Source organism: Cryptomeria japonica, chromosome 1 (genome assembly GCF_030272615.1).
Source record: "Cryptomeria japonica chromosome 1, Sugi_1.0, whole genome shotgun sequence".
Lineage (NCBI taxonomy): Eukaryota > Viridiplantae > Streptophyta > Pinopsida > Cupressales > Cupressaceae > Cryptomeria > Cryptomeria japonica.
The window spans coordinates 114,589,500-114,601,636 of NC_081405.1; the positions used below are offsets into that span (position 1 = coordinate 114,589,500).

A 12,137-nucleotide genomic window follows, 5' to 3' on the forward strand; every position below is an offset into this window, starting at 1 on the left:
AAATATAAGAATTGTACAAGGCTTAAGATCGATCACTTACTACTTGGGGATAGTTCCACAGTCAATTATGTCATCCCTGGCACTCAAATCTATGCTCTTGGATAGGAATTACTGTTAGTAGATCCAAAGCAAATATGAACTAACAATTATATGTAGATTTAAATACAAAAGATAAAGAAATAAAATAGGACACAAATAACACAGAGATTTAGTGTGGTTCACCCAGAATGGGTTACGTCCACCATACACAGTCGTCCAATCTTTCTTATTATCTAGCAAAAATAGTACATCAACCTTACAATGCCTTAAGCATCCCAACCACTTATAACATGCGTTTTTAGGGAAACAAACAAAGTCAGCCTTTTTAGAGTTTTATTACAATGTCAGTACTTTGTTGATCAATTGCCACATTTTAAAAATCTCCCACTTGGAGACTGATCAGGCTCCACACCGAACAATCTTCCACTTGGAGACTGATACTACACGACACCACTATACATGCAACATCCGTTGGATAAAACACTAGGACTTGACTGGTATAAACTCCACAATTATCAATCAAGAAGACCAACAGAAACTGATGAAGAAATCAGCTTCTCCTGTGGAACTACCTTCATGAACATATCGACAGGATTCTCACTTGTGTGAATCTTCTCAAGCCGTAACTGACCCTCCTCCAAAACAGTTCGGATGAAGTGGTACCTAAGCTAAATGTGCTTTGTCCTTGAATGAAAAGCAGAGTTCTTCGCAAGATGAATGGCACTCTGGCTATCAGTATACAATGGGCTATCCTTTTGTGTCTGACCCAATTCCTCTAGAAAACATTGCAACCAAATCATCTCCTTGCTGGCGTCTATAGTAGCAACATACTCAGCTTCAATGGTTGAAAGTGCAACAACCTTTTACAGCCTAGAAATCCAACTGACTGCAATTCCCCTTATAGTAAAAACATACCCTGTAGTACTCCTCTGTGAATCAATATCACCCACCAGATCAGAGTCTACAAATCCACTTAGAGCAGCATTAGATCCTTTGAAACATAATGCCTTCGTAGTAGTCCCTTTCAAATACTGAAGAAGCCATTTCACAGCATTCCAATGTTCCATACCTGGATTACTCATAAACCTATTCACAACTCCCACTGCATGTGTAATATCTGGCCTTGTGCATACCATTGCATACATCAGACTGCCAATAGCTGATGAATATGGGATGTTAGACATTTTATTAACCTCTTCCTGTGCCATTGGGCACATCTCCTTAGTCAATTTGAAATGACTAGCCAAGGGTGTATTAACTGCTTTTGCATCCTGCATGTTAAATCTTTTCAACACCTTCTTTATATACTCACTTTGGGACAAATTCAAGGTTTTATTTTTCTTGTCCCATGTAATCCTCATACCGAGAATTTTCTTAGCTACACCCAAATCCTTCATAGCAAATGACCTGGCTAATTTCTGTTTAAGATCATTTATATGTTGCATGTTAGACCCAACAACAAGCATGTCATCAACATAAAGCAACAAGATAATATAACTGCCATTATCAAATCTCTTAAAATATACACAATGATTAGAATGACATCTATGATAACCATGTTCAGCCATGAAACTATCAAATTTTAAATACCATTGTCAGGGTGCTTGCTTTAGGCCATACAGACTTTTCTTCAACCTGCACACCAAGTTATCTTTACCTTTGACCTCATATCCCTATGGTTGCAACATGTAAATTTCCTCCTCCAAATCTCCATGGAGAAAAATTGTTTTGACATCTAATTGTTCAAGATGTAAATCATCTATAGCCACAAGACTAAGTACAGTTCTAATTGAAGTCATTTTTACAACTAGAGAAAATATTTCATCATAATCTATACCTTTTTTCTGTGCAAAACCTTTTACCACAAGTCTGGCTTTATATCTTTTCTGACCTCCTTCCTCCTCCTTCAGTCAATAAACCCATTTGTTAGGTATGACCCTTTTTTCTACAGGTAAAGGGACTAAGTCCCAAGTCTTATTTTTCATCAAGGAGTCCATCTCCTCTTTCATGCCTAGCTCCCACTATTGTTTGGCATCTACCTGCATTGCTTCTTCATATTCTTCTGGTTCACCAGAATCTGTTAATAAAATAGAATACAAAGAAGGAGAAAATATTTCAGGGGGTCTACTTGTCCTCGTAGATTGTCTAACACTTGCAAGAGTTTGTGGGACAATATGTTGTTGCAAAGCATCAAGTACCTGTGGCATTTCATTTTTAGGAATCTCATCCAACACCACATATTCTTGTTTGTCCTGTTCATGCTTCTTTTCCTACATCTGTTCTTTATACATAACCTTCTCATTGAATATAACATCTCTACTTCTAATTATTTTCTTATTTTCAAAATCCCATAACCGATAGCCATATTCATCTATCCCATATCCAATGAAGGTACATTTCTGAGATTTAGCATCAAGCATGATTCTGTTTTCTTTATCAACATGGACAAAAGCTTCGCAACCAAAAGTTTTTAGAAAAGAATAATTTACCTTTTTACTAGTCCATGCCTCCTCTGGAATGCCACCATCCAAAGGGGTTGAAGGTCCTCTATTTATCAAATAGACAGCTATATGTACAACATCTGCCCAAAAATGTAAGGGCAATCCAACATGCAATCTTATGCTCCTCGCGCGTTCCATGATTGTCCTATTCATTCTCTCTGACACACCATTTTCCTGTGGAGTTCTTGGAACTGTCTTCTGCTTTCGAAACCCATTTAAGGAGTAGTAATCTTCCAATGCTTTGCTGCAATACTCACCTCCATTATCGGATCTGAGACACTTCAACTTTTTTCCTGTCTCATTCTCAACCAAAGCTTTCCATTTCTTAAAAGTTTCAAAAACATCTGATTTTTGTTTTAGGAAATATACCCATGTTTTTCTGGTTGAGTCATCAATAAAAATAACATAATAACAAGAGCCACCAAGAGATGATACCTGAGCTGGTCCCCATACATCTGAATGTACAAGCTCTAACTTCTCACTCTTCTTCTCTTTCCCAACCTTGAGAAATCTGACTCTTTTCTTTTCACCATAAACACAGTTTTCATAGAACTCTAAATCAATCTTCTTTAATCTTCGCAATAGATTTTTGGAGTGAAGGGTTTTCATCCCTTTCTCACTCATGTGCCCAAGCCTATGGTGCCACATTATCGAATCTGTTCTTGCAACATTTATTGTTGTTATCCCTACAGTAACTTTATCTGTAGCAGCTAAGGTAGAGTAAGTGTCACCAGTACATAGATATAATGTTCCTACCTTCGCACCTTTAGCTACTACTAATGATCGTTTAGTGATCTTCCACATACTGTCTGATAAGGTAACTATGCAACCTTCACTACCTAGTTGCCCTGCATAAATTAAATTTCTTCTTAAATTAGGAACATGTCTTACCTCCTGCAGAAACCAGTCATTACCATTCTGCAACTTGATCTTTATCTTTCCTTTTCCAACAATTTGATAGGGCTCATCATCACCCAAATATACCTGTCCAAAATCACCTTGAACATAATCTAGAAAATATTTTCTATGGGGTGTAGCATGAAATGAAGCCCCAGAATCTATTACCCAAGAATCATTAACATTATCCAAACATAAGATTAAAGCATCTTGTAAAGTATTACTTGCAATATTAGCTTCCCTACTGTCATTTTCATTTTTGTCTCCTTCTTTGTTTTTCCAAGACCAACAGTCTTTCTTTAGATGACCAGGCTTTCCACAGTACCAGTAATCTTTCTTTCCTCTAGATTGAGAGTATCCTTTCTTTGACTTCCCTCGTGACTTCTCATTCCTAGGGCCTTTTCCTCTTTCCTTTTATCTTCCTCTGTTCTCCACATTCAAAACACTACCCGATGATGTTGGAGTCTCACCTGTGCTTTTCCTTCGCATTTCCTCGCTTAAGATAACACCAACAATATCATCAAATACCAAAGTATTTTTACTAGAGATAGAGTTACTTATAGCCATAACTAAGCTATTCTAGCTTTCTAGCAAAGAACATAAAATCAGGAGAGCCCTAACCTCTTCTACAAAGGTAATTTTTACCACAGACAATTGACTGGTAATTGTATTAAATTCATTTAAGTGCTCCACTACAAATCCTCCCTCACTCATTTTTAAATTAAACAAACTCTTCATAAGAAATACCTTATTCAAAGCCAAGGGTTTCTCATACAACTTAGCCAATGTTGCCATCAAATCTATAGCCATTTTTGCTTCTATTATATTGAATGCTACAGACGGCGCAAGGCACAATCGAATGGATCCTAGTGCCTTTCTATCTAAAATGTCCCACTCTTCATCTGACATTGTGGTCACTTTCTTTGCCTTTCCTTACAATGGCCGCCACAAATCCTTTTGATACAGGTAATCCTCCATCTGCATTTTTCATAACTGATAATTCTGGCCGTTAAACTTTTTGACCTTGAATTTGGAATCCTCCATTGCTCCCACTCAAATCTGAAACCCCTGCCAATTTATAGAAAACCTCACTCTGATACCAATTGTTAGCAGATTCGAAGCAAATATGAACTAACAATTATATGTAGATTTAAATACAAAAGATAAAGAAATAAAATAGGACATAGATAACACAGAGATTTAACATGGTTCACCCAGAATGGGTTACATCCACCATACACAGTCGTCCAATCTTTCTTATTATCCAGTAAAAATAGTACATCAACCTTACAATGCCTTAAGCATCCCAGCCGCTTATAACATGCGTTTTTAGGGCAACAAACAAAGTTGGCCTTTTTAGGGTTTTATTACAATGTCGGTACTTTGCTGATCAGTCACCACATTTTAACAATTGCCATTTTTCTTCGCAAGAGGGTTTTCAAATTTTTAACTTTGAGAGGTAAAAAATGAAATGACAAAGACATATTGAACCCCCTTATATAGCCCAAACCCTAATTTACAAACTTTCTCCGATGGACATAAAATTTGTACCCTTTCCTAAATCGCCTATCCTGAGTCCATTTTCGGGATCGAAATCGAAATGTGAGATCATTTTTCTAGTCAAAATCTCACAACGTTGACCACTTGGTATTTTTGTCTTTCGATCTCTTTTTCTTATCATTTTTCGCTCATCAATTTTGATTTCAACTTAAATCTTTAACATCAATCTTCGTGCTCAATATTATCATTGCTAAATCTTTTTATCTTTTCAAAATTGCCAAAAATCATTGTACCCTCGCTATCTTTAGATTTCGCTCCTGAGGGGGCATACTCATTACATCTTTTCAGTGATTATCATTATTCAAAAGTCAGGAAATTTTTCAAATCTTCATCTAAAGTCGAGTAAAACTCTTTTTAGTTAAAGAAAATCAACTAAATCTTGTTACTAGGGGCATCTTAATTAGTCGTATCAAGTAAGCCTTTTCAACAAATCCATTTTTTTGTGAAGCTTGCAATCATTGCATTCCATGAGATGACATCTCTTGAGCATTCGAGGCATTCTATTAAAATGTTCACGTGTAGCTGCTATATTTAAATATACATTTGTCAAACCACATTGCCCTTAAGTTGATGTAACCACATATAAGTTTTGATAGCCAAAATCTCAGATGTTGTGTGCACATGATTCACTGAAACATTTTTAATGTTGCACATTAATGTGGTACTCCTAATTATTGTGTCACCTTAAAAGATATTAATGCCACAATTTTGAATTAATCATGATGCCAAAATATTGGATCAAGTGTCTTGGGACAAATTCAAAGCATAGTTCAAACTTCAGTAGCTTGTATGAATAGTTGCAATGGAATTACCATTGAAGAGGAAAATGAAGTCCCATTAGAGTAAATAGTAAAATGAAAAAGAATGATGACAAAGTCTTAGTGCATACTATCAAATTATACTGCTAATACATTGACATCATTTACATGTTAGATGATTAATGTCAAAGTCTTAGTGCATACTATCAAACTGTACTACTGATACATTGACATCATTTACATGTTAGATGATTAAGTATGAACAACTAATAAATTTATAAATTTTATTTTCTATGTTCTCTTCACATGAGATTCTCAATACTTTGAATGATAAAATTATACCAAGAAAATATGGTGAAAAAATAATACATGTAAGTTTGTCCACTACACGATCATTTATGAATGTTGATTAATCAAAGACTCAAAAGAAATGTTGGTAGAAATTAATTCTAATAATGAAAATCTTGATGACCTTGTTGCATTGAATTAATGGAAGTTGTAAAAGAGTAACTCAAAGTTTTGAAGAAGAAACATCTGACAAACTAACCACATGAAATGAGGGAGAACAAATCTTTGAAAAATAATTTCTACAAGTGAAATGAGAAAATGTCTATATATAGACATGGGAGAAATTATCCATATCTCTCCTAGAAACAATCTCCTAGGTCTATGGATATCTAATAAATATTGAGACGAACATAAATTCTACTATATTCCCAAAAGAAATTATGTGACATGAAGTAGACTTTTTACCAATCCAATATCAATTTTTCCTTGTCAAAAAAAAAAATTAAATAGCAATCATTTATCCAGATTTTAGAGATGTTCGAAGAAAAGAGTGAGGCAACCCATTTGAGTCCGGAGTCTTGTGATCAAATGTATTGAAGTGAAGAACCCATTGATATTTTTTTGAATTTGTTGATGATACCATAGGATAAATATGCCTAACTTCTTAAAAAACAACAAATAAAATCATCCCTTATAAATTGATACTTTATAATTAAGTAAATGAATTGGTGGATTAAACCACTCTATATTTTTGAATTTTAATTATTTTTATGCATAAGAAAAATTCATGTGCTAACTAAAATTTAATCATTATCATTATCCTAATTTAATTGTAACCTCAATCTTGAATGAAATTGAACCAGAAATCTAACTCTAAGAAAAAATGAACCCTAAAGCTAAACCTGATTCTACCTTAAACCAAATTGAACTCTACCCCTAACACTAAAATAAAATAAATTGTGACCTTAAATCAAATTAAACCCAAATCCAAAACCAAATTGAACCATAATACTAAACCAAATTGAACCATAAACCAAATCCTAAACTATATTGAACCCTAACTCCAACACTAAACCAAATCAAACCCTAACCGTAAACTAAATTGAATTATAATCCTAACCTTGAAACTAATTCTATCTCTAACCACAACTCTAACCCTAATCATAATCTAAATGCTTATCCTAACACTAATTATAATTCTATCTCTAACACAATCCTAACCCTAATTGTAACGCTAATCATAACTCTACCCCTAACCAAAACTCTATCTCTATCTATAGAAATAACCCTAATTCTAACCAAAACCCTAACCCTAACCTTGAGTTTATCTCTAACCTAAACCCTAACTCTAATCATAAAACTAATATCAATTTAATCCAAATCCTAACCATAACCTTAATCCGAAAACTCACCCTAGGTTAGGTTCCATAAAAATTAGGACTAAAATTTAGGTTAAGGTTCTTTAGTGAAGCTAAATCAAATCTTAATTTTATCTCTTACCCTAACCCTACCCCTATTTCTATTTCAAACCTTAATCCTATCACTACCCCAAATTCTACCTCTTAACCTAACCTTAACCCTATTTTCTATATAAAACCCTAACCCTAACCCTAACTCAAATTCTACCTCTTAACCTAGACCTAACCCTAACCCTAACCCTAGCCCTAATCATAACCCTAACCATACCTTTAACCTTAACACATACCCAACCCTAACACTAATGCTAACCCTAACCCTAATTTATGTCTATACATTACCACAACCTTATTCATAGCCTAAACCTTAATTCTATTCCTAATTGTATCTCTAAGCATAAATCTAACTCTAATCGTAACTCAAACCCTTACCCTAATCCAAAGTGTAATTCCCTCTCTAACCCTAACCCTAACCATAATTCTAAACCTAGCCCTACCTCTACCCCTAAGCCAAATTATATTTCGAATTGTAACACTAACCCTAATTGTAACCCTAACTCTTATCATAAAACTAACTCTAACTATAATTCAAACTCCAATCCCAACTTTGTCTTTAACCCTGACTCTAATCCTAACCATAATTCTATCTCTAACGTTAACCCTAAATGCACCCCTAAATTAAATTATATCCCTAACAATATAAATCCTAACCAAATTATCATAACCCTAACCTTAACCATGATGTAAACCTCAAATTTGACCATAATACTAACCTTAACCATAACGCTCACCATAATAATAACTATTAAAAAAGTTATATAATATCATTAAATAAAGTTTAAGATATCTTCAATTTCATATATCTCTACATAATAATATAATAATATTATAGTATAATTCAATTTAATAAAAAGATACTATTTAATATTTTTCATATTACACTAGGCAATTGCCACTAGCATATATATCTTAATTTTTTCATTAATCAACTTTAATATATAAATTATTAAATTGAAAAATTATATGCAATTTACGATAAATGTTAATATTATATTCACAATGAACTTAGAGTATTCAAAATTTTGTGAAACATTATTGTAACTGTTAATGAGCATACTATACCCCTAGACCTTTCATTCCAAATTTGAACTGATATGGAACGCAAATGTCTTTGGTGTATTACACTCCTTAAGTAATGAGGATTTAATATTACTCCTTTTCTCCATGGCAGTTTAAAATCTATCAATGGAGATACAAAATATAGGTACTGCAATCTTTGGGAAGCTATTACCAGTCACACCAAACTGTACAAGGATTTGCAAGGAGATCTAGAGATCAGCGTAGAAAATAAATCCAGGATTTGAATTTCTAAAGTAGCAAAGCCTTAAAATTCGATGGATGTCAAAAATTGATAGTAATTGTAGGAGAAATAGAAGAATAGAAAATTAAACTATTAAAATCAGCTATACAAATACATTTGTTGCATGCTCTAGTAACATGGGCTAGTCCATTAAAAATTGGTTGGACAAATGATCTGAGGTTGTCACTAGTTATCGGTTGTGAGAGTAAACAAGGCGGCTGCATTCTTGAGCTCATGATCTGCCACATGATCCAAGCACTGTGTTTCCTTCAAAGAAGACTTTGTACTGCATAATTAATCACAAATAAAATAAAATCAAAGCAAGGCTTATAAGAATAAAATTACATAGATAGTACATTTTGCATGATATTTTTGAATTCAATTGCATTTCAGATCACATTCAAAGCTCACAAAATTGAATCTCGAAATATAAATATTACATTTTATTATTAATTACATCTTGATATTTTATACCATAACACAATTTCATATATTTCTCATATTTGATTGGAAGAACAATTCATACACAGTTGGATTGGACAATCCAGAATCTGTTCTACTAGATCTTTATTATATCATACATAGTTTGATATCATATACAGTTGAATTCAGTTCAGAAGCTATTCATATACTGTTGAATTCAATTCAGAAGCTATTCTACTGTGTCCGTATTATATAAAATAAATTTGAATTGTCAATCAGATAAAAACATTGGTTTAATTAAAGAAGGATTAAAATCAGGCACCCAAAACTGATTTAGCATCACTAGATTGAATAGACAAATAGAATAGCATCACTGGATACCCAAAACAAGTTGAACTCATAGCATTAATATACAAGGTATCGCTTTGTTAGATCACTCTACACAAAAATCTAGATTCAGATTTGCAGGCTTATTGAATCCCACTTGCACTAATACCTACAGGCTTCAGAATAGTATCAGGATCCCTATTCTGATGCTTTAGTATCTATAATTTTATGTTATAAATTAAACAAGTTAGAATGAAATTGGAAATATTTTGATCTGTTTTTTCTTGGGTCTATGAGAACATACCTGGATTCAAATCCTTCCTTGGACTCTACACAGGGCTGTTGCTGTTGTTCATATTCAACAAAATTATTAGGTCTACTAACATCATAATTAGCCTGGCGATAAAGTGGCTGCCCCTCATAAGGAGAATTCTGCACATAAGGGTAAATCCAAGAATTGGTGTTCTCAGGCAAATCCGTATGCTGATGTGAAAGAGACACATGACCTTCCAAAGGCTGAATCTGCTGCTGCAAACCACCATTTTGATACTGTTGCTGCTCCAAAAGAATCAACTGATTCCTCACAATCTCAAGCTCTTGTTTCAACCTTTCAACCTGGTTCTGCAGCATAACAATAACGCCAAAGCACCCATGAACAGGATCCTTCTCCCGGGCATTTGCCTGGTAAATAATAGATTTCATGGCATCGCTCTTCTGGGTATCATCAAGCTGCTTCAACAAACGCAAAATGTTGCTCACTCCAAATAGTTTGTGCACATTGAGAAACTGTTTTGGCTGATCCGGTGGAAAATAGGGCGCCAGCAGGCAGTCAGAAGAGCATTTTCTTCTCTGGTATTTGCATGCTGCGCAAGCTTGACCCGTACAGCCTTTTCCCGTCATTATATGCTACAAAACTTGGCTTCCTAAAAATTAACTTTTGTCTGGCTTGTTCCTTGAAAAAGCCAAAACAGGAACTAAAAACTCTTCAGTAATCTAGCTAACTACTGAGTACTCGGAAACAAGATATTCTACAGCTCAACAATGCATATCTAAACAGAGTATACTTGACTCGGGAATATGCCTACAAATCCCCGGGAAACGAAGAATGTACTTCATTTTTCGTAGGCAATTTTTCAATGCAAAATTATGGCTGCCAAGGAATCCAAATTCGGCTATAATTAGTTGGCTTGTCAGAAGTGAACCAATGTTTCTCTTTTCTATTAATACCAGGCGAGTTTAGTCGTCCATTACAAACGGACGTAACCAGTGTACGTGGAGTACCCGCCCAAATTTAACGGTCATACCTGTTAATCATATCAAAATTTGATGACTCGATCATTTAGCTATCTTTTAATTGATTCACCTTTTTTAAACAATCCGGTAAGTTGTGTGAAGTGAAGTCTTAACACGTATCATTATAATCTCTTTCTAGATATGTGAACGGTTTAAATCATACATACTAAGCTTAGAGTTCTAAGTTTAAAAGTGTTACATTCAGAGTTGACTGACATTTTCCAAGTTTAATTTGTTGTTTAAGGTGTGTGGTCACACTAAGAATATACTTCTAGACTTAAAAGTGTTAAACACTTAGAGTTGACTAACATTCTCTAGACTTAATATGTTGCTTAGTGTGTGTGGTTTAAGGCTGGTCCTACATATGTAGCCCTCTAACCATACATGGTTAAATTGTATAAATTGAACATCCTAAGAAGAGTATTAATGACAAAAGATAATGTAAGTGATTCAAAACCCTCTTGGAATAGGTGCATATTATATGTTATATTACAAACATCTAAATTACATATAGAAAAATCATTATTTCATCTACCATTTTAGTGTATCTTTGTTCTCTTTAAGAAACTGTAAGTTTCTCTCATCTTTGATACAATTGAGTTTACAAAATTTCTACTATGTTTTGATTGGATTTAAAAAAAAAAAAAATTTACATTCTTCTAGAAAGAAATATATCTAAACATGTACATATAAATAGTCTCATCTTAAAAGTATGTGTGTGTGTGCATTCAATTAAAAATGATCATCTTTTACATTTAAAAATTTGTACATATAATAGAATGAAAAGGGTGCCAATCTAGTGCTGATGTGCAAGAGTCCACTTTCAACCATTTTCATGTGAGTCCAAAATAACAAAATTGATCAAATAGAATGGAAGTTTAAAAAAATGTACATACTAAAATCATTACAGCAAACAATATTTGCTAAAATAATTTTTTAAATTTAAATTTCAATTATATTTTAATCTTTACAACAAACGGAAGCTGAAGCCATGGAAAATAGAGATGATGGTCACAAGTTTGAATTCCTTGGATTTATGCTATAGGGAAGATTATGTAGAGGCAGATTATAATGGTACATCTTAAGACTTCACATGACCATTCCTACCAAATATTTATTCTTTGGTTTAAGAAAGTGAATTAAATTAAATAGATTTTTTCAAAATTTACATTTTACATAAAACATCAACTAAAAAATAATTAAGCACTAAAGGTGTGTGTTATTAATAGAAAAAGCCAAAAAAGTTGGTACTAACACTTCAAGTTTGAACTACTTC

At 33.6% G+C, this 12,137-nt stretch overlaps 1 protein-coding gene across 1 annotated transcript; it reads right to left on the bottom strand.

Annotated features, from left to right (window-relative positions):
- Positions 1-9,004: 9,004 nt before the first annotated feature.
- On the bottom strand, positions 9,005-10,468 carry LOC131026866 (LOB domain-containing protein 12-like). Its single transcript, XM_057956870.2, has 2 exons — positions 9,873-10,468; positions 9,005-9,104 (listed from the first exon to the last, which is right to left on the bottom strand). Exons 1-2 carry the CDS (start codon positions 10,466-10,468, stop codon positions 9,005-9,007), a joined length of 696 nt encoding a protein of 231 aa, XP_057812853.1.
- Positions 10,469-12,137: the final 1,669 nt, after the last annotated feature.